The sequence below is a fragment of the Phaenicophaeus curvirostris genome, chromosome 7 (assembly GCF_032191515.1).
Source record: "Phaenicophaeus curvirostris isolate KB17595 chromosome 7, BPBGC_Pcur_1.0, whole genome shotgun sequence".
In the NCBI taxonomy this organism is placed as follows: domain Eukaryota; kingdom Metazoa; phylum Chordata; class Aves; order Cuculiformes; family Cuculidae; genus Phaenicophaeus; species Phaenicophaeus curvirostris.
This window is the reverse complement of record NC_091398.1, coordinates 26657093-26680620: the sequence shown is the minus strand read 5'-3', so window position 1 is coordinate 26680620 and position 23528 is coordinate 26657093. Positions and strand designations below refer to the sequence as shown.

The following is a 23528-nucleotide window of genomic DNA, read 5'->3' as shown; positions in this document are numbered from 1 at the left end:
CAGGTTGTTGTTGAAGTAGCTTTATTAATTACGGATGTGACTTTTTTCAGCTCCTTTTTGTCATGGCTTTGTTAGGAAAATGTAATAGCATACATGTAGTGTCAGGTTTAGGTCTTCTGTTAACTACTGTGGTTTTCCACACTGACATTTGAATTACTACAGTGTTATTCAGACTGGTAACAGCTGCAAGTACCATAGCCTGTCATTCCTGCCCATCAGTAGGAAGACATGAGAATATCCTGCTGAAAATGACTGGGTATCCATATTGAGTGATAAGTGTAGGTATAAAACACATACAGGACTTTAGTTTCTATGTACAGTAATTATGTTTTGTGTCTTCTCACTGGAGTAATGTGTTGTTTCATAATTTAATTTGTCCGGTCACATTAATGACAGTTGTTTTAGATCAGGCTAACTCTTAACCATTTGAATCTGTAGATTCAGAGGCATTACTACATGGGCAACCAGGTTCTGAAGGTCTTTGCAGCAAAAGATGATGAGGTAAGGTGAACTGAAGTTTAATGCTGATGTTGTTTTGCTGTGGAAGGGAAAAGTGGTGTCACTTGAGATTGTCCCTTCTTTCCATGTTAATAAAACATATTCGTAATGCACCTCACAGAAGTCTCATTCTGTTGCCCATTAGGATGAAAAGAAGTTGGATTATAGCCCAAATGAATACCATATCTCATGAATAATGAGAAACTGGTAAATATTATGTTTGTGGAAGGGCATGGGGAACTTGGAATTGTTGCTTAAGTCCATTCTCAGACAAAGCATCACTTGACCCTGTCGCTGTTATTTAGAACAGACCTCCACATTATCTTAAACACTAGAGGCAAAAGCCTCATTGTAGTGCCCTGATTTGTTCCTTTAAGGGTCTGACTTTCCTCCCTTTCTCTTGTAATACTTCTGAGAGCTCTTCACACCTAATGAAAAAGGTGGAACATGCTGGATCTAAAGTTTGCTAGCTTTGAATGGATCCACTATTATGATGAGATTTGACATTTCTGCTGCCTTACTTTTTTGAACATAAAAGATGCTTGTGTTGAATTTATAGCTGAAATGGAAACTAGTCTCGACTAAATCAGTGCTGTTGAATTAACTGTGAAGGGTGTATTTCAGCAGACTAATGAGAACTTGCATGAGTCTCTAGATTTATTTTTTAATTTTTTCTTTCCAGAATGCAGCAGTTGCTTTTTCTGCCCTTGTTCATGCATTGGATGAGTTGAGAGTGGTAGCTATAGTGCGTTATGCTTATGATAGAAGATGCAACCCACAAGTTGGGGTAGCTTTTCCACTTATTAAGGATGCATATGAGGTAATATTTCACTCATACCTTTCTATAGAGAACCTCTGTGTTGATGCTTTACAAATGCCAAGTAATAAAAGACCATATTTGAAGTATATGAATTTGTATGTTTGTGTAGTATCAGAATAAACCAATGTGACTTTTCAGAGTGACTTTAGGACATAGTACCAAGTATCAGGACAACATTTAAGAAAATTCCCAAGAAAAACCATGGAAAAATAATGCCATATGTTTCTATTAGTATTCCCTGTATTACTGATCAGTAATACTGATTTTTATTTCAATAACATAGTAATAATTTTATTTTGTTATCCTGTAAAACTCAAATTTTTCAATATCAAGAAACAGTGTAATCACATAGTTCTGTAATAAGTAAGCACTGGTTTCTTGCTGTGTTATTACCTGCCTCTCTGCATACAATCCAATGTTGCACTAGATTCTTTCATTTTCTTAAACTGCAGATTTACCTTTAGGTTGCTCGGTAGTACAAAATTTGAATTTGATAGTTGGTGTATTATCTCAAGCGTGTTGAACTATGCTGTTGTCATTAGGTTTCCAAGTCAACTGGAACTGAGGGGTGCAGCTCACAGCATTTAAAGCTGTTGTTTAAATTCATATGGAGAGTTAGGAACAACACAGTAATAAATTTATTTACTTGAAAAGGTTATTTTAAAAAACAGGAGAAAGAAATTAAGTCGGTTTCTTAGGAGAAAAAAAAAAGTTTTTTATACAGCAAAAGCATATTTGAAATAATTGTATTAAAATTCTGAGAGATCCTGAAGCAAAATGGTATATCAGAATTTTTGCAGCATGTTTCTTACATGTATATTACCCTGATAGGGCCTTCTGGGATACTTTAGATTTATTTACCTCAGGCTCAGTTGTTTCTTCTTTTGTCTTGCTCAGTGTCTCATCTATGTGCAACTACCCTTCATGGAAGACTTAAGGCAGTACATATTTTCATCCTTGAAAAACAATAAAAAATTTATTCCTACAGGTAAGATCCTGTTAAATGACTTCTGAATCAGGTCATGGGATTTTTAGTCTTACAGGATCGCTGTGATAGGCATCTGAGATTTAGTCCTCTGTATCTTCTGATCACTGAACTAATTTATGAGACGTATTGGCCAAACCTTATGGGACCTGCAATATGTGATCACCTACCTAGAATTACAGTATAGACATCAGCTCCATTCATACAAAGCTGGTCCTGTAGTCAGTTGCAGTATGGCCTTTTAATATAATGCACAAAGGCAAAGAGTGTATAGTATTTTTTGTGGTGTGTTGTTTTTTAAAGCATGCGTTTACTTGGTGTCCAGATTCAGATGGAGGGCATCTTTGGAGAGTCAAAGAACTTGCACCTATACAAAGCTTGACTAGCTGTTCTGAGAGTTTTGCACAGCCATGGGTGTAAATGGATGTAGTTTAAAATCCCCTCCTGCTTCTTTAATTTGTTATGAGAGCCATTGAATAGGCATCTACATGTCAGAGAATATAAAGCATGCTGGGTTGGAAACAGTTTTTATTTTCTTGCCTATAACCAGCAGTTTGAGAACAGATCTAAAAGCTGGCTTACCAAAGCAGTAGTTGACTGTTGTGAACTGTGTTGATTTGCAATCATAACTTTTAAAATTTATATTACTCCATTTATTTTTTCAAACAAATTGTTCTCCTTGTTTTCTAAGTGGCCTATAAACCTTCCATTGCAAATAAAAACATCCTGAAAAAGAAGAAAAATGGAAGCAGATGGCAGCAGTGATTGAGGTCTTGGGCAGGGAGGGGGAAGACTTTATGACTTTACATTGTAGTCCTTAAATAAAGCAGGGCTTTTATTACTGTGTCCATTATCCATATTCTCTATTGGCACATCTCTATCTGCAGTGTATTCTGTGGCATGTAGTGACTTGGTCAAAGTTTTACATTGTGAAGTGAATCTTCATGTATACATTGTTTCAAGAAATGCATCTATTGGCAAGTGTATTTGATTTTTGTTTGTGTGTCATTGCTGCCTTAGACAATCAGTTGTCTGCTGTCGACTCTTTGATTGATTCTATGAATTTGATTTATGAAGATGATGATGGAGAAACTTTTGAGGACCTGTTTAAGCCCAGCAAAATCCCAAACCCTCATTTTCAGAGATTATATCAGGTGAGATGGACTATACGGCAATTTAAAAAACTTCTTTTGTTAAGACTTTTCACCCTGCTGGCTTTCTGTGATTCACATTGGAAAGATCTGCTTTGCAAAGATGGGAATATAAATTCTTTTGCATTTAAGTATGGGATAGCCAGTGATTTCTGTGTTGTCCCTGACATAGATTTTATGCTTAAAATGTCTTTTTTCTAGGAAGCAAGGGAAATTATGCCTGTGTTGAGGTGTCTACAACATCGGTGTTATTTACAGGCACCTAGACTAGACAGGTTAAAACTTGCTTGTATATTTCAGTGCTGTATGGCAGCAATCATGCTGCAGACATATACTCAGTCTTCAGCTTTTGGGCAAAGAGACAAATTGACTGAAAATTGCGGATGTCTTTAGCTCCTCATTCTGTCTCCCATCAATTTTTGAGCACAATCATTTTTCTGTGTATTGTTGCATCTAGCAGTGGTTCCAAAACAGGTCAGTCTGAGGTGAACTTGATCAATGGTAAATGGTTAACATTGCTGACATTTAAAATGTTCCGTTTGGGTGTCTGGGTTGATGCATTTTATGGCTGAGCAGAACAGTTCACACTTCTTGCAGTTATTGTATCAAGCTGTCTAGATTTTGATTTACATTCCTTTCATATCATGAAGATTTTCATTGCCGCTGTGAGGGCGAGAGATTTAATTATACATTGGAATGTAAGTGTTCAAAAAAATGACACAGCAAATTCAAAAATAAGGAAAATTATGATGCAATTTGTGCAGCTGCGGAATTGTGTTGTGTACAGAGCCATGGAGATATATTGAGTACGTGACTCCACTCTGAAAATTGACCAGCAGTGGTATTGTAGCAACCATGTTCATCGATTTTTTTTGTTAGAAGATGCTTTTTTAAATTAAGAAAACTTATTCTAGCTGCCAAAACCCATGCTTGCCTCATTACTGTCAAAAGAAGCAAAGGATCCCAGAACACACCTAAGCCCACTGTCTTCAAATTCTATTCAGATTGATGTGTGAAGAACTTGGTGTTCCCTTCAAATTCTGCCAGTCATATTGACAAGACAGTGTGTAAATGAATGCAAGATTTGGTCAGTAGAAGGTTATTGCTAGGCAAGAGCTAAAATGGATTGACCTCTGCATGGCTCATATTTAAGGAAAGCTTGTAAAGCTTGGGTCTTACAAAACAGATATGGTTTTGCTTGTAAATGAAACACACAGGGGATAGAATTTCCTCTGTTATATTGCTAGATACAAGTTTTCATTCTTTTGGTTCAGAGGATGTTGTCTATCAATGAAAGATGTTTCTTCAGGTGTGGCATTTGTCTTCCCAAACGGCACGATAGTGTTGTCCCAGAGCTGAGTCAAGTGCTGCTACAAGACAATAACTGCATAACCTGCGAGTTTCCTTAGTGGATAATAGGGCTTTGTAAGAGTGAATGCTGCTGGTGCAGAAAGTAATTATTAACTGTTTCAGTGTACTAGGTAGTATACAGTTCCTATCCACAGTGCTTGCTGTTTATAAAGCCCTAAGTGATCAGTCCTTTTAGTGCTTTCTTTTGGCCATGCACAGCCCCATTTTTTTTGTCTTGGTTACAAAACTGCTCTATATCTCTATAACTTGCAGAAAGATTGTTCTTCTTTTGCTGCAAATGTGTTCCAGATTCTTAATATTTTGCTTTTAGAGCAGGTGGCACTACCAGTTCCTTAAGAACAAACTAAAATAATACATCATCTTTTGAATGTAGCTATTAAGTTGATTGGGCTGAACAGGACCTATAAACGGTCTGGAAAAATAACTCTAAAGAAAGGATGAAATCCTCCTTCATTTTCTTGGTCTGTTACCTCATGAAGGTAAATTGAATGATAAGTGACAAGAGCCAGAATTTAATCAGAAACATCAAGATAAATTATGTCTGTGGAAGCAGTGTTAGGCATCAGGAAATGACAGAATGAGTGGAAAGGAGCTGCTAATGCTTGCTGGAGTGGAAGATGAGGAATGTCCTTTATCCAAAGTTTCAACTATTATTCTTTGCTTCCAGAAAAGCCAAAGTGAACTTCGATAGCTTTTGTGGTGGCAGGCTTCCTATGTCCCTGTTTAAATTGTTCCTCTTAAATACAGGCTTTTGAAGTACATAAGACATTTGGGGAATGCAGTGCATTTTATTTGGTAGTCGGATAAACAAATTGTTCAACAATGATTGTTCTATTCTGCAACAGACCTGGAGTGAAAGTTTGTGGAGATGGTGGCAATGCAGTGTTGCATAGTTCCTGGGATCAAGCTGCTGCAGAGTCTAAATCTTTAATGGCCTTTGTTAAACTATGTCTAAGTGACCTTGGAGGACTGAGCTTGTTTACGTTTCAAAAAGCAGAGCAGTGGTGGGACAGGAGGTTGCTTGTGGAAGGTCTATAAGGACTTTCTGCAACAAATAATCTTATCTTTGGTTGAATGTAGTGGATCTGTTGGAGGGTGATTTTGCATTAGTCACAAACTAGGTATAAATTTAACACTCATGTTGGGATTCAGTTCACACAGGTTTAATGACCCAAAAGCTAGCTAACTAGTGTAAGCTGACTTGTCCAAGTCTATTCCTTAGACCATGAAAAAAGAACTTTTGGGAAGTAATTGACCCTTCTTGTTTCGGAGATCATAATTACATGATAGTTGTGGTTGTGTAGAGTGAGTAGGAGACTGGTATAGACTAGGTCCTTATCTTTCAGATAGCTGAACCTGTCTCCCATATTCTAAGGCTTTAAATACTCTCAGGTTGCTGTAGGATTTACTGATATGTAAAATACGTTCTTTCAAAAGTGTGTTCCTAGATGTTCTATGGAAGGGAACAAGACAGGATGCTTTCTTGCAACAAGTTCCTGTATATTCTTGCATTTATGCTGTTGCTTTTCATGGAGTCAATTATGTGAAAAGCCCATTTCATTACATTGATCTACCAGTATCTTAGTGTTGTTGCTGTTCCTGAAAGCTTGGCTGCATTTCTGGGCTGGAAATGTAAGGAAATTAGGAAAAGCAAGGAGGAGCTAGTACGTTGCTGACAACATGCATGAGTAGAATGGTGAGTCTGGAAGCCAGTGGCAGCGTGGGTCACCTTCTAGCCTGCAAAGGCAGGAGTGATTCTTGCTGGATATGGAAGGAAGAGGAAGCAAGGTTAAATGGGACTGGCTGGGATTAGAAACTCCAGACTAAATCTGTTCAATTTCATCTCCACTTAGCACCTGAGTTTTGAAGGTACCTGCTATCCCATCTTGGGTTTCAGAGGTTGTCATCTACTCTGATAAAAAGGAGCAAGTAGAGGCTGTCACTCTTCAGTCTGCTCAGGTCTTGCACCGGCACCCATAGAGATTTTAGATCTAAAAGCCTGATAAATGCATTCATAACAGGGGACTTCGGGTTTTTTTGCTTTGTGAGGTTAAATCAGTCCCCTAATGTTGTTTTAGTATGTTTTTTTTTTTGTACCACAAGAGTCATTACTGCAGCTTCCAGCAACATTTTTACTCTCTTTCAAAATAATTATGCTTTAAATCGTTACAAATGTTTCCAAATCAGCAGCCTTGTATGACTGCCTGGTCTGGAAAGTATGCTCTGATATGGATTGGAATCCTAATGGCAGCATGAAAGCACATCAGTATTGATGTGCAACATATGGTCTGGATTTTCTTTATTGGCAGCTTTTCAGCATAAATAGAGGAGTTTTTTCTTTGTTTTGGTTTTTTTTTTTTTTATATTAATGTCATGTCTGAAAGCCAACAGGGGTGCAAATCTCTGCTATATTCCTAGTTTACTAAGTTACCTTCACACTTGTGTCTAATTCACTCAGTACAGTGGGCTTGGCAAATTATTTTCCCGTGTACATCACATGTTTTCTTGCATCTGTGTGCATGCAGTGGTACCTGTGTGTGTGCATATGCATGCATCTCTACTGCTATCCCACAATTCACAGCACATAAGACATACCTACTTTTTTTTTTAAAAATTCTCGATGGAATTTCCGTAGCCTGCCTCATTAACCTCATCTCTGTCCCTCTGCTTGGCTCCCTGACTGTGTGCAGTGCCTTTACTCTTTGGTGAAAAAGCCTTCTCTTCTGTAGCTCTTTACCATCTGTTCGAACTTTGATGTACATCTGTCAGGCCCCTTCATTCCCTCACTCTTTTCAAAGCTAATTTGCAAGCACACCTATATTCTGTGCCTCGACTGCGCACATTTAACTTCTCTCTTTCCATTTGCTCTTAAACTGGTGAAAATATTTCTTGTATGCATACTGAGTTTTATAGACCAAGAAGAAATATTTTTTTGAGGGACAATGAACTGTTAAATGGAATGCGTGATTGAGGTGTGTGTCTTAATGAATAATTTTGCAATGTATAGAAATCTCTCCCATGTGACTGTTTTATCTAGAACTGCATTTTAAAGGTAAAGTGAAGTTAAAGCTGAATAGATGCAGATGACCTTTCCCGGGGTTTTCCTAATAATTTTCATAGAACATTCCAGAGAGTGTGCAAGCTCATCTGATTCAGTATTCTTATTTAATATAAATATTCATCTCCTTAAACAGCTGCTCATATGACTTTGAATCCATCTGTGACCTGGAATATTTGTCAGCAAATAGCAACACAATTTCTTTAATATGGAAGCTATTTTGCATGTACCATATGATGTCATGCATACAGGCATTGTATTAAAAGCACATAAACGACAAGTTTTTTTTTGTTCAAATTGTTTCTTTCAGTGTTTGCAGCATAAGGCTTTTCATCCCAATGACCCATTGCCGCCAATTGAACAGCACCTTTTAGAGATGCTGGAGATGCCCCGTGTGGTAAAAGAAAGGTGTGAGGCTCCTCTTGAAAAAGTAAAAGCACTTTTCCCCCTCAAGGAAGTCGAAAAGAAAAAGGAAGAGAAGACTGCTCAAGACATCTTCAAAGACAAGTAAGTTGGAGATGTATTATGTATTTTTTTTGAAACTTTTTCTTTCACTTCATATTGTTTTTGCTGGTAGAAGCAGACTTGGAGTCTTTGAACCTAAGAACAGTAAGTTACACAGTATAAAAAATAGTGATGGGTAGAGAATATTGTGATACTGCAGTATGTCTGGAGTGTTTTGTGAATAGTGTTGGTCTTACTGTTATGAGACAAGGCACACCAGGAAGCAATCTGTAGCTTCCTCACATCTGTATTTGTTGTCACAGAATCACAGAATCCATCAGGTTGGAAGGCGTCTCAGGAGGTTTCTTGTTCAACCTGCTGCTCAGAGCAGGGTCACTTGTGAAATCTAAATAGGTAACTCAGGACTTCATCCAGTCTGGGCTTGAAAACACCCAAAGCTGGAGACTGCACATCCTCTTTGGGCAATCTGTTGCATTGCTTACTGTCTTCTGGTCAGTTTGTTCTACTAGTAGTTATAAAATAGTTCAAATAAGTATAATAGTAGGTCTAATTTAGTTTAGAATAAATGCTGTGGAGCTTCAAATTAGCTGTAAAGATGAGTGTTCCTTCTCAGCATGCTCGATTTAGGTGTTCTGTAGTTTTCATTTTGCATACCAAATCAAAAGAAAAGCTGCTTCATTATTGTCTGCTGTGTACTAAATGTGGATGTCTTGGAAAAAAATGGTTAAGTACTCTTCCTGGAACATCTACTGTCTGACCAATTTCCAAGATAATTTTTTTTTTTTACATAAACTGTGTTTACTTTATTTCTGCTGCAAATATGAAGAACAAATGCTTAATTGCTACTGCACTGGTACTGTTATGTCAGCCATGTCAGTTTGCTCAAACAAAATCTGCTTCTTGGAGCTTAATTTATTATCTCTAATATAATTGGTGAACACTCTGGGATGTTTCAGAGTTCAGTTAGATATTTCTCCCTCTCTTTTGTCGTTTTTAGTTTAGTCCTTCTAGTGTTAGGAGCAATGTCTTTGAGCCATTTTGAGGTCTTGCTTAGCTGAGCTGTCATACATCCTTTACCTTGGATTGGCTAGAGCATCCTCACTGTGTTATCATTGGGAAGACGTGATATAGGACTTCTCACATTACTGCTCTTGAATAATGAGCACATTTCTGTATACAGACTGGGAAATACCTGGCTTTTCAACTTGTTCACTGCTACGTGTGCTTGTCTTGCCCTGGTGTGTCTGTGAATTCATACTGATTAAATATTCTTGTCCTTGCTCTGTGCTTCAGTTTCTCAGCTCTCTTCAGTTTCTCTTTCAGCTTCAGTGTGTGTATAACATACATACATTTGTATGTGTGGTTTAAAAACTGGTAAAACCAGTACAGAAAGGAAAAAAAAAAAAAGCAAAACTTGGGTTCAAACAAGCTAGGGGGAGAATTTAAACAAAAACCAGTGACCTATTACTAGTATTTGCTTAAAAACATATTGCTCCAAAGGCATCAGTTTAACAAGCAACAAGGAAAATTGTTCTGTTTAAAAGCTAGTTTCCTTTAGAGGGGTGCTGTACAAATAATTGAGATAGAAATTGGTGTAAGGCATTAAAATGATCTAAAAATAAACTTGTAAAAGAGGCAAAAGGGTACAGACTCCACTTTGCAAAGAAGAAAGCATGGTAATATGATTTAAAAAATATGAAAAAAAACTGGTGTTGCTGTAGTAATGAATGGTGTTGCTGTAGTAATGAATGGTAACAGTAGTGCTGTCAGTACTGCAGCAAAGTCTTAACTTTGTGGTTTTGTTCTGTGTTTGGGGAAAAGCCGAGTGATATAATTAAATCACTTGATAAGAAAACTACATCACTGCAACAATGACTAAAGAAAATGTTAAGCGCCGGCTAACACTCAGCTATCAGATCTAGATGATTTGCACTGAAGTGTTTTGAAAAAAGTTGGCTAGAAACTCTTGAACATCGTTTTTGTTTTCTGAAACAGATTTGTCACCTATCATCTCATTGACCTGATTCATCTCTGCTCAATTTTTATGGTCTAATGGGATTAAGGCAGCATAAATGAAGGCACAATATCTTAATACAGATTCTAATATTCAGCATTTGTTTGATTCACTTTGCTAAGCTGTATGTAGTCTAAAAAAAAATCTAATAAATAGAAAGCATTTTACTTTTTACTCCCTAGGTTGTCTTAGGAGAGGCTGTTGCCTCATCCAGCTTGGCAGTATGTCAGAGGCTTCTAGATAAATGTAGAAGTGGGTGTTCTAAACTAAACTAAGCTTGTATTTCATGAATTTTTCTCAAGTAGTAGTTGCACATTTTACAGTTTAAAAGTACTGCAAGTAGTGCATTACCAGTAACAGATTCTAAATGTCACATCCTTGGCTAGTATAAATGGGTATGGATTCATTAGTTTCTGCTGTACTGAGCTGATTAATGACAGCTATAGATTTGGCCCTAGACAGTTAAATGCAGCATCATCATTTACGTTCTCTTCCTTCCTTCAGTCCCAAAACATTTTGAATCAGTAAAAATAATACAGGAAGGAAAAGATTTCAAGACATTGCAATTAAGTGGAAAACACCCTTGGAGAAAAAAGTACTCTAAAAGAGAGTTTTCACCATTCTGTGCACTTTTCATCAAACTATGTCAATGACCAAGAATTTTGGTTCAAGCACAAGTTCTAAACTCACTGGTATCAGTTTCTCTGTTTTACAGACAGGCATATCAGTTGTTGAAAACAATCAAGCAACTTGTTCCAGGTCAGCCAGAAAGTCAGCAGGGTTGAGAATGAAGCAAGGTATCCTATCCTTGTCCTGAGGCATAACCAAAGTCATCATTTCTCCTAGAGTGATAAGTAAGGTTATGTTGGATGACAGGAGTTGCTGAGGAGAAGGGATTTAATTTCGGTAGTGACAAAATTCAGGAAAAAACAGAGAATACTGCTGAAACAAAGTGGTATAGACACTGGTTGTGAAGTAGGGGAGGAGAGTGCTATAGGAAGTAAAAAGGAAGACTGTACAAGTTTTTTCTAATAATTGATTGCTTATGTAAGGTTCAATGCAATTTTAAAAATTATTTCTAACCTTGTAGAATGCAAAGTGGTCCCTATTCTGGAATCTCTCCCTTTGTCCCTACGTTGTTAAGAAGTTTCTTCTTTTCACAGTAGCAGAATTTGTAAGAAAAACTTATTACTTTTTTTGAGGTTTCCTTGAACACAAATACTGCTGTTTAGGTTGCTGAGTAGCTTTTAGTCATTCTTAAACTGAATTTGATTCTTCTGTGTCAGCAGCCTGCACAGTAACACAGAATACGGTGTCTGATTTTCTTCCCCCTTTTGTGATTACCTGGATTTCCTTCTGATGCCAAGGTGCATTCTGAATTTTGACATGTTAGATGTTGCGATTAATGTCCTAGTTTGGATGTACATCTTGGTATATGTTACCCATGAAGACAAAGTGATAAAGTAGCCTGAGATCACAATTAGCTTTTAAAAATTAACAAATAGTCTTTTGAAAACATTTTGAGGTTTAGTTTAAAATGTCCTAAGAGAGTTATTAGGTACTTAATTGACATTTTCCTAGCAGGTTTTGACTGCTGTAAGTGGATATACAAAGCTTTTGTGTGCTCATGAAGAATGTGGGTCATTAGACTCATAAGCCACTGTGTAAACAGGTTTGTAGTAGCTATCAATTTCAAGACAGGAGCTAGCAGGTAATTTTTGAAGAATAAATTATTTTCGTTCTTAAATGTTCAGTTTTCATTGCCACTTCATGTTTAGAACAAATCTGGTGAGAGTACCTATGTCATTTAATATACTGTGTATCATGTAAGCTATAAAGGTTAACTTAATGTACAGGTTCTAAATGAAGTACTGGAAATACTGTGTATTTAGAAAGGTGGATTAGATGTGTGTAAGTAAATTAACTCCTGAAATAAATCTTACACCTTCAACAAATGGTGCCTTTGCTTTACGCTAAGATAAAGTTTGTTATCTCTTTCTACTGGCTGCCTTGTGCAGCCTGTAGGGAAGAATGAGGCATGGTTTAGTGTTAATTTTGGAACAGTTATATAATGAAGTTTTGTCGAGTGTTCAGTGTGTATTTCATTAATTTACTGATTCTCTACTTATTAGGCAGGACAGTTTAAGTGCTTATATTAATTTTTGTCCTCCTCATTTGCAGCAGTGAAGATGGACCCAACCCTAAGAAACCAAAAATTGAAGATGAGGACGGTAGCTTTAGCATCATGAAACTCGCTGAAGGAAATGTCACCTCTGTAAGCATATATTTACAAATCTGATTATTAAAGAGGAAGATTTATTTCTCTGAGTGTATTACAGTGTATATGCAGAATTCCTGGTAAAAGGAGGATTTCTAGTTAGTGACTGAAATGCTGTTTACTTGTAGGCTTGAGACTCTTCGCTAGAGACTGTAACGACAACTTTCTCCGCCCTTAGGCGTATGCTAGCACAAGTTTCCATCAGTCTTGGATATTTCAGGAAAAAGTAGCCCTCGGTGTCTAGAACTCTAAAGGGCAAGCCTGAGGATTTGAAGAAAACAGTATCTCAGAACTCTGGGGTTCAGAGGTTCAATTTCATTCTTGTGCTCTTTCATAACATCTGCAATGTAGAAGTTGCTTCTGTACATTTAATCAGAGGTATTGCTGTGATTTCAGAGATTGTTCTTTGCATCAGTTGAGTCTAAGTCACAAATTTGGCTTTATCTTGCTGCTAAGTTTAACTTATTCCAGATGTTGTATACAAAGGCAGATGAAGAATGCATCTTCCTTTATTTGATTTTTCGTATTACAGGAAAAAAAGTATTTAATACTGAGATAACATGACTTGGTTTCTGATGAGCTATCCTTTAAGGTTGTTTTTTAAAATGCATAATTGAGATTTAAGAAAAAAATTAAAATTGAAGAAGATTCTGCTATTTCCTGAAAAGTGGCATTGCCAAATCTAAAAGAAACACAAAGAGGTCAAGCAAGCTTTTTGAAAGATTTATGAATTCTTTTGACAGCAAATCGTAAAGATTTCAAATAAGCTTAGGAGAATTTTGATTACTGAAGGAAATGTTAAGCAATGTAATTTTTTCTAAAGTTATTACTGGAAAACCAATGTAAGTGTTTGTTTATATTTGGCTTGCTTTTAGTTCCTTTGTAAGGTTTCTGTGCTTGTATGGCCATTTAGAGCTTCAGCTTTAAGGTGTCAGACTGGACCAGAAGGGTAAATTAGCCTAGTGCAAGCTTTTAATTTTGAGCTTCCTACTGGAGTGACAAACCAATGATTCTGTATCCACATGCCTGGGAGCTCCCATTCCTCATTAAGCGTCTTATCAAAATTGGTGAGGTGTCTGCGCTACAGAAAGTCTCAAAGCTGAACTAGCAGATAACCTGAATTACTGTGCTTCTGATCTCTAAAGCCAAGAGAACATGGACAGTTTATAACAGTATAGCATAGAAAGTGTGTGTTTATCTTGCTCGTGTCGTAACTAACCTTTGCTGGGAGTACTGCACTTGACCGCAATTGTAAGACTTGCGTTTTATGAGTGCATGCAGAGAGGTGTAGAGCTCCTGTTTCCATATTAAAATAGAAACTTCAAGGTTTTTGTTGCCTTGGAAGAGGAAAGAGAAGGATATTGGTAGATGATGGTGTCATTTTTGGACCTTTCGTAGGTTGGCAGTGTTAACCCAGCAGAAGATTTCCGAATTCTGGTGAGGCAGAAAAATGCTGACTTCAGAGACGGTAAATTGCTTTTATCTATCTTAGTTATATTTAATAGCATCTTTAGGATTCCGTGAATGCAATCCATTTGTCTAAGCATAAGTTTTTGTGTAATGCTCTGGAGTTTACTGCTTAGCTTTTAGTGCCACTCAGCATAGAAAGTTGTCAATTGCAATTCCCATGTCAGTATTTGCCCTCCTCATTTGAAAGTCTCCGGTGCCTGTGTTTGTGTAAGATGGCAATAGACAGCTGCACTGAGGCATCTGAGCACCTCCTCAGGTGTTGCTAATGGAAGATCCCTTGGTACTGACTGGCTACCTTCAATCTAGGTATCAGCTTCTCATCTGGCTTCATGCAATCTTTCTGGCTTGAAGTGAAAGGCTGTTGGCTGTGTGCTTTGTGAGAAACCTGTCTTCTGCTCTATGAAGAAATAACAATCACATCTGGCATTTATATCTGTACATTCAAGCCTTATTTCTTACTGCTTGATATAAGCAAAAGAAAGCATGAGAGAATTGAGGATGTAACAAGCAGACAGTATATGACTCTTAAAGATGAGAGGAGGCTCTGTGTGCATTGAATCTATTCTCAACATACAGCAAGACAGGGTTTTGATGCAGAGGCAAGAAAGAAGACAAAGCACAGGTCAGCCACTGTCTTGCATGCCATAAATCGGAAAATGCAATGGAATTGGTCATTTGTTTGTATGGTATTTCCCTGCTGAAATAGCTATACAGAGAGATATGTAATCCAAAGATGTCTTAAAAAGAATGCACAAGATGGATGGAGTCTTTTTTTTCTTTTAAAGGGCGATTTGAAGGTTGTGAAAAGATAAGCCTCGTCTGCCAAATCGCTTTTCTTTTCAAAGGAAAAGATTTACAGAGGTGCTGAAGTAAGGTGTTAGGTATTTCAATGAGGCCTTTGGTCCTTTTGGGCATAGTTTGGGGAGGATATTGAATGGTATATTGATTCATGATTTAGTCTGTTAAAGCCTACATAGCTATTTCTCTTGAGAATTTCCAGACACATAAGTCAGCTAGGCCCTTTTTAACGTGGATTTTGCATTAGATCCAGAAGAAATTGTTTATTGAAAAGAATTTGGAATTGTCTTCTCAAATCTCAGATATACTATGATGCAGTAAAAAAAGCATTGTACAATATATTAGAATACAGAAACTGTGAAGCAGTTGACTACTTTGTTACAGTGATTAATTTTATCATGTAGGAAAGCTTTAAGACAGAAGTAAGTACAGTGATTACCCTTGAAGATGGTTTAACTAAAGAGTACTTAAATATGTTCACTTGGTAGCTGTGCTGCAGATAACTGCAGTGCATGTTTGGATGGCTTCTGAAATTTTAAGCAATCTGCTTTTATTTTATGTGTGATCTCCTCTGTAATTATAAGGTGTAGTTAGACAGAATGTAGTGCAGTCACCCATTTAAAGGAGAGGTAGAAGCCGCTATAAATAAAAACATGCTCTGCATATTTTTTTTTCTCCTGCATAATCCTTTTTTTTTTCTTTAGAGCTTTTTAGGTAGCTTAATACATAAAACATTACAGTTATGTTTTTAATGGCTTTCTGTATTGCATTCTGGTTATGTAAATAGTAAATTCTGCCTTAAAACTGTACAGTAGTTCTAAGGAGGGGTGGTAGTGGTGTAATTTTAAATCATATTTAATGATGAAGCTTTTTTTTTTTTCTCTGCTAGAGCATGTGAAATGTAAAATGTTTTTGCCAGAGAGGATAATCTGTGGCATTCATATAGTTTATCTAAAAAAAATATATTTTATGTGTCAGGATGCAGACAAGAGAATTACTAGGTTGCATCCTGATTTGCTTCTCTCTTGTGTGAAAAAAACATCCAGTGTAGTCTTAAAAACTGAATAGAGCCTATCTTCTCATTACCTTCTCATTTTAAAACAAAATAGCAACAGAGTTCCCTCATAGGAGGAGAAAGTCCTTTCAGCTGTTTGGTTGGAGGTTGTTTTTTGTGGTATGTAGAGAAATTGTAGCAATAGAAAGAGTTGTACTTTAAATACTGACAGTGCAGTGGCTTTTTAATTAAGCTACATCCTCTTCATTGCACAGCAAGTCTCTCACCAAAATTGTTATGAATACTGAAGTATGGCAAGGAGAATTTTGATTTTTTTAACATCTTGTAGGAAGTTTTGATGGTATGTTTATCAGTGAAAATGAGTACCAGTGCGTCTCCCTGCAGTGGCCTCACTGGGATTTGATTATCAGGGTTTGTGCCGTTCACAGAATCGCTAGGTTGGAAAAGACCTCCAGGATTATTGAGTCCAGCCATTCCAATCAACCACTAAACCATGCCCCTGGGTACCTCATCCACCCATCTTTTAAATACCTCCAGGGATGGTGACTCAACCACCTTCCTGGTTCACAGGAGAAACCTAAGTGCAAGTTAGATGCTTTGTGTCTGATGCTGTGTCCCACAGCAGACCGGAGCAGGAGAAACAAGGTGTTTGCTGTTAGTGGGTCACTAACGTGTGAATGCATATTTTTAGGAAATCCAAGGGTTTCGAATTGGTAAGGATCTTAAGGATAGTTGTTCTGAGACTGGCAGCTCAATTCCTGAAACAGCAATCAACTTTTGTTTTTAATTGGCATGAGTGTAGTTTATTACAGTAGGGACTTACTTACGGCTTACATGATAAGCTTTGTGTAATGGTGTCAACTTACTGTTTAATGTTGATTGCTCATGTAACTACTGTTGTGTTCCCCTCCAGGTATCTTTATTTTCTTACTTGCATTCATGGCCAGAGAGATTTCATTTTATGTAGGTCTTATTTTGAGCAGGTTACAAGTGCACAGTCATCACAAAGAGCAGTCTTCTGATAACAGCTTCTGACGTTTTTTGTCAATGAATGCAAGTAAAATAGATTAGTTTGCCTGAGTAGAATCTAATCATTACTCTCAAGGATGTACAATGAGTTTCTTCTTTGCCGTGGCTGCAAAGGAGATTCTCAAAGGCAGTGAGTGCTTACCATCTTTGGTAATGCCAAAGAAGTAGCCACATGACCAGCAGTTCATCCTGTTGGACTGTTTACAGGTTTCAGCCCATGTCTGCATTTCTAGAGAGCAGAAGGTGTCTGATACAGGGTGTTGCATTTTCATAGGATTCTATGGCTTAGTCAGGGGTGAAAAAAAAGATACTGACACATGCACATTATTTTCTTTGATTTGTAAATTTTCTGTGTGAGCTTCTAGGCCAGAGTTCATTGCATCTTACAGAAGTGCTACCTGAAAATTTGATGTCTGAAGTTCTGTAGTTGAAAGAGCTTTTTTTTTTTTTATTGTACTGATTGTCATTGAAGAGATAAATCTGCAATGACAACTGTACAGTTTGTGGACATAAGAAAAAGGTATCCAGAGACAAAGTGTGCCAAACGTTCATTTTCTATTTATAGTAAGTTGGTTAATATTTTTATTCCTAGGCATTTCTTGAAAAAGGAAGTTAAAAAGAATCAGTAATTGCACATGGTCTCAGCAAATATTCTGTTGTGGCTAAGATGTCACACTTTTGCCATGGCATGTAGATAGCTTCTTAAGTAAAATGTAGAACACTGGTTTTGCACTGGATGCTTTGTATGTATAAAAGAATTGTGTATACAATATTTGCAATGGGAATTTATTAGACAGTTGCAACAGGAATATTTTACTGCATGCTTTTCTGTAAAAATGTGTATATACACATGTATATGTGTATATAAATGTGTATAGAAAGATATATATCTTTCTAGACCTAAGATAACATAATAAAAACTCAGTATTTACTTTCACTTTTTGTTGGCATATGGCTTTGCAATTTGTCTGCATTTTTATCTTACTAGATGATTTTGTGTGTTTCAGAGACTATTCATACCCTACTGCTAGGCAGGACAGATGCAATGACTGGTTTCATGAAAATGATTCAGTCATTAGAAGAGTATTTGCAAATCAAATACTCAAGTATATAAAATCACTTTGAAGTTTTCTCTGTGTCTACTTCACAGAGAAGATGAAGCCAGATTCTTCTTTGAAGGGTAGAGCGATTGGTTGAAATACAAGCAACAAACAGAATTTGGATTACATGTTATGGGATAAAAAAGGTATAAAAATCACAATTATGGCAGTGAAACACAGAAAAAGGGCCCAGAAAACTTGGAGACTCTCTGTCTTTGAAACTACTACTACTCAGAATTCGTCAGTAGAGCATTGAGCCACCTGATACATAGCAACCCTGGTCTGAGCAGGGATTTGGAACAGGTGTCCTTCAGCCAACCAGCCTAAATCATTCTGACCCATACCCCACAGGCTGTTTAGAGAGACCATTCAAAATTGAAGAGCACCTCATAGGACACTGGAGTAGTTCAACAGCTCTTGATCTAAAAATTCTTATTTTTTGGCTTGAAGATTGCAAAGTCCATAAAAGAACAGTTTTCTGTTTAGAATCCCTTCTTTTTAGTTACCAAAAGATAATACTTAGAGAGCAGTAGTTTTAAATTTATCATCACGTGGTTTAACTGATTTGTCAGTGACTTAATTCAAGCACTGTCAATGCAAATTATTACTGCCACCAGTGGCTAAATCGAAAGCTTGGTAACAACAGGAGTCTTTTGTCTACAGAAAGCTATCTTTCTAACCTGATGATTTTTTTAGGAGTGAGGAATCACCAAGGAATTGAACTTGGACTATAATGCAGCTTTATCTATTATTATGCTGTAATCGGTTGACATAGTAATCAAGACCAAGGACTCAACTGAGCAAACATGAAAATATAACTACACTTTTGTACTGCAACTATTCAGAAATAACAAGTGAATATAATTGTTCATGGCATATTTCACAAGAAATAGCAGCCCTGGTGAGTGTATTTTAGAGTAAGGAATGTATCTGAATGACAGTGGGGAAGGGATTAAATTCTGGTAGAACACAAAGATCTTCTATTCAAAGATTTTATTTTTAGCTATAGTTCTTCAGCTTTTGCTCACTATATTTGTTATCTAACCAATTGAGCACAGTGGAGAAGGAAAGCTGGAGATTAAAATTTCTTGGGATCATCTGCAAAATGCAGTGGTTATTAGGAGCGCTGGAATTCCAGTTTATGCAAAATGTAGAAGTTTCTTCTTACACTTCCTTGAATGTATGTAAGGAATGAGGGAGGTTGGGAGAGAAGAAAAAAAACTTGTTGTTACACAGTAATAGCTTGTGTAGGCTGTGAGTTTGTAACTCTAGGACCTGCTGCTCAAAGCCTCAGTGCGTGACGTTTGTCTAGGACACATCAGAGTTAATACTAATATTCACAGCTTAGTTAAGTAGAAATCTTTGAGGAACATACCCTTCTCTAAAAGCAGGGAGATCCACTTATTGCAGCATCCAGAACCAAAGAGTCACACTACTGGAAAGGCAGATGAAAGGCAGCAGGAAATCAACAAAAAAAAAAGTTCTTGGACCTAGAGTGTGAAGGAACAGAGTCCGCTTTGGAGAACTTCCAGTTGCAATCCTTATCTACCATTTCTAGTACTGTCTTTGACCCCCTGAAGTAATTTGTAAGTCTAATCAGGACACGGGATTTTTATCTATTTTGGATTACTCAGTCATTAGCCTGTCCTTTAAGGGAGACCCAATGGACAGACCCATTTTTAGCCAAGCTATTTGAAGATATTAGAAGAATCTGACTTCAAATATTGTTACCATGTAACCTTTTTCTTGCATATATTATGGTCTTTCAGTGCCTAGTAAAATATTGTAGGTTTTTTTTGGTTCCTTACAACGAATTTCAAAAGGAGGCAGCTCACAGTCAGTGGCAAGAAAAAGGCTTTTCTTCTGATGCCTGCCAGTGCAATCAAATGGAAAAGGATTTTTTTAAAAAAAAATTGAATGCAAAAGAAGAAGTGGAGTGTCTGATAATTTCAAACAGTATTCCGGAATCATTCTGACAATAAAGATTTTTATTGCACCCTCGTAGTGCCCGGGGTTTTAATTTAACACATCAATGAAAAGGCAGAGTTTAAAAAAAACACCACCACCACAGAAAACACCAGCAGGACTTGCTTTTATTAGTGCAATTCGTAAGAAATTAGAACATTTAATGAGAAAATCGTTAACAATGAAAAAAATGGACTTAGTTAACTTGGGGAGCTTGAGTAGTGAGACTTCAATTTACTTTGTCAGCTACTGGTAAAATAAATAAGAGTGAGCTGATCACCTCTGGAGCAGTAGGCACTTTAGCACGCTTTCTTGTGTGATGGCTGCTGTTGAGCAGAACTGTTTTCTTCCACCTTTTCTAGAAGCTTTGTAGACTTTCCCATTCTAGTGGGAGAATATCAAACATGTCATGTTTTGCTCTTTTCAGAAATGCTGTCCTTTAGATTCAGTTCATTTAGGCATTTTATAGAATATAAATATGAACTCTAGTGCTGTGTATGCTTACAGTGAGCGGACTGGAATACAGTATTTAAATGATGTCTGCTTCTTGGTGTGTTAACTTAACCTTGTCTCTTCCATCACTCTGGCAGATGATTTTCTATGTTGATGTTTCCATGGCTGAAATAGTTGCAGTGACATCTATGCCCATAACATCTGAAAATAAGAAGGGCTGTAGGTCAGGTTAAAGGTAATCTAGTAACCCATTTTTAACAGTACAAGAACAGATTAGGCAGATGCTGTGACTTGTCCAAATCGCTTTCCTGCATTTTCTTCCTCAATGGCAACACCTCCTTCTATCTCCCTTGATAGATTTCCCCTCTTGAGAATTCTAAGGATTTGTTGAAGCATTTTGTATTAAGCTGTTAAAACTAGCATCCCATCACAGCCTGTGGTAAAGAGGTTAACTGGTTTTGTTTGAATTGGTATTTTTTTTTCATTTGTCCTTAACCCAATTTTTTGTTCTTCTTTTGAGAGAGGCAGTGGACTGTCACTTCCTATTTATCCTTTTCACAATGCATCTGAGTTTCTAGAACACAGTTGTACACTACTCACACCTGTCTTTTCCCAGCCTGAAGTGTCTGCTAGTAGGGTAAAATGGGCCAGTTTCTCACCTGTAATTAAACATGAAGAAAATAAGGGACTATAATCCAGCAGAATTTATTTGAGATTGCAGAGTTCTGGGTGGCATTTGCACTTGTCACATTTGTAGTGTTTTACAGCTACCTACCTTTTAGGAGTTAACAGTGAGGATTCTCACCTTCTTCCTCCTCACTCTTCCCCTTCTTGTTGGCACAAGTCTCATTGTTTGCCTCTGCTTCTCTCTGTCAGGCATGCACAGTTTAATAATTATCTCCATAATCATAAACAGCATTGCCCCAATGGTAAGTCATCAAACTACCTGTACAGAGAGAAGATATACAGTATTGTTGGTAACAAGGTAGTCTTGTAACTGTAATCACCCTACAGCTGTTGTTTTGATTGTATTTACACCTTCATTGTAAATTTTAATGCTTTTCTTGAAATACGCATGTATTTCAAAGGATGTTTAGGTAATCTGCCTGTGTTGTAGAACGTAACCTCCCTCAGCTTTAGGATCCCTGATGTCCTGGTTTTACTTTCTATCAAACAAGCTACACTGGTGCTTTTTCTTGTGGCTTTTGGGAAAGACTTGGCCTTGGCCATGCTTGAGTTTGAGTTTTTTCCTAGTATATGTAGGTTTTCCAGAGAGGCTGAAGTAAATGTCAGTAGCTCAGATAACAATTATCAGCTTGAGTAGCTTGAGGCAATATGAGTATTATTAACTTTTTTGATGCCTGTGGAATATAGAGAGAGGAATGTAAAAGAAAAATATATATATATTTTTTTTGTCCTGAAAGTGTGCATTCTTTGGTTTATTTATTTCTCCTTGCCTTTCAGTGAGTCAGCAGTTGATAAACCGCATTGATCAGTTCTTGGAAAATAAAGGGTCGCAGTACTACATGAAAGGGATCAATTGCATCAGAGTTTTCAGAGAGGAGGCCATTAAGGTAATGTTAATATGTGAAAACTCTCATCTCTTTCAGGTTAAAGACATGGTGGGCCTATTTGCTGTATTAGAAATTTGATGATTTCTTACTGCAGCAAAAAGTATTGATTTGTAGCATAAAATCTATTATGCTGTTTGGAAGTTTAGAAGTATGTTTGCCTTTTTTTTTTTTTATTTTTATTGAAATGGGGACTAGCTTCTCTGGTATTATTTGCTGTTGTTTATTTTCCTTTAAACTTAAAAACAGAAGGCCTGTGACCTGAATCTTGTAAAAGAAAAATAAGCAATCCTCCAATTTCTTCTTAAATAAAGCTAGCTACAAGAAAGTCTTTACAGCTTTCTGAAAGGCAGTTTTTGTGGCTTACTTTTGCTTAGAACTCTTGTTTTTAGTAGAGAGAAAAAACCAGAATCTCCACTGACTTTTGTGTTGGATGACTTCATGAAGAATTAAGTTTGCAGCAGTCTTCAGTAAGCTACTTTAATATTTCTCTGTTATCATTGCTGTTATTTTTTTCCAGCTGTCCAAGGTGCAGTGCTTTAATGATTTTCTGCAGGCCCTGAAATCAAAGGTGGAAGATAAAGCCTTAGCTGATTTCTGGGAGATCATGATACAAGGTAGGATTGCATTTAAAAAATGGGGGGAGGAATGTATTTCTAGTTGCAGTATCCATTATGTAAGAGAGTTTTGTTAGCAATGGGACACTTAAACTAAACCCAGTGCAGCATTTTGATGCGGTTCATTCCTTCAGCCTGTTAAAAAAAAATTCACATTCCAACTTCCTTTTTTGCACTAATAATTTCATATCAGCATATCCATAATGCCTTGCCAAGTCTTGTTGAAATGGTAAATTAATTGTAGAAGAAGAGAGACAAATTAAATGTTACAGGGCAAGGAGAAGAAGAGAGGATTTCAGCTGAATTTCAAAATAAATGGGGAAAAAAATCATGCAGCAGAGATATAAAAAGACTCTTCCAAATTAAGTGTCAGAAAAGGCATAGATAGCATTGAAATGTGTCACTGATCATTTTGTGTTTAAGCAACCTGAAGGACAGAATATGTGGTAATATGACACCTACCTATGATTAAACTGGGAGATACAAGGCAGTGCAATTCCAAAAGACATTCGGAGACTACGCAAATGATAAATAAAGGAGCATTTTCGCAAATACGAGACATACTGGACTAAAAAAAATCTTTTATGTCATACTCAGTACTAAGAAAATCTGTTAATGCCCAGCTGTATCTCTTAAGGATGCATGCTATAAAATGCAATTATGTGCTTTTGTAGAGCACCTTTCAAAGTGACAAACTCCAGACACCTTGTAATGTCTACTTTGTCCAGTGTTTTCAAAGTACAAGATGCGAATTTGTTTAGCAACTCAAAACAAGAGAACAAGACAACACTGGAAGAATATTATATTCAGTAGTACTGTAGGGGATCTTCTCTGAAGATATTTGAAAAGAAAGAAACAAAAAAACAAAGC

The 23528-nt window shown here is 36.9% G+C and overlaps 2 protein-coding genes across 2 annotated transcripts in view; both read left to right on the top strand.

The window, feature by feature from the left end:
• RPL37A (ribosomal protein L37a) overlaps positions 1 to 23528 on the top strand; it is a 239101-nt gene that overhangs the window by 7123 nt on the left and 208450 nt on the right. The gene's annotated exons all lie outside the window — the stretch shown is intronic.
• XRCC5 (X-ray repair cross complementing 5) overlaps positions 1 to 23528 on the top strand; it is a 53969-nt gene that overhangs the window by 21984 nt on the left and 8457 nt on the right. Inside the window, exons 10-18 of the mRNA XM_069861377.1 lie at positions 439 to 501; positions 1181 to 1318; positions 2216 to 2306; positions 3324 to 3457; positions 8194 to 8390; positions 12544 to 12637; positions 14039 to 14108; positions 21935 to 22044; positions 22562 to 22658. Coding sequence (XP_069717478.1) covers positions 439 to 501; positions 1181 to 1318; positions 2216 to 2306; positions 3324 to 3457; positions 8194 to 8390; positions 12544 to 12637; positions 14039 to 14108; positions 21935 to 22044; positions 22562 to 22658 — 994 coding nt within the window. The remainder of the gene's footprint in view (positions 1 to 438; positions 502 to 1180; positions 1319 to 2215; positions 2307 to 3323; positions 3458 to 8193; positions 8391 to 12543; positions 12638 to 14038; positions 14109 to 21934; positions 22045 to 22561; positions 22659 to 23528) is intronic.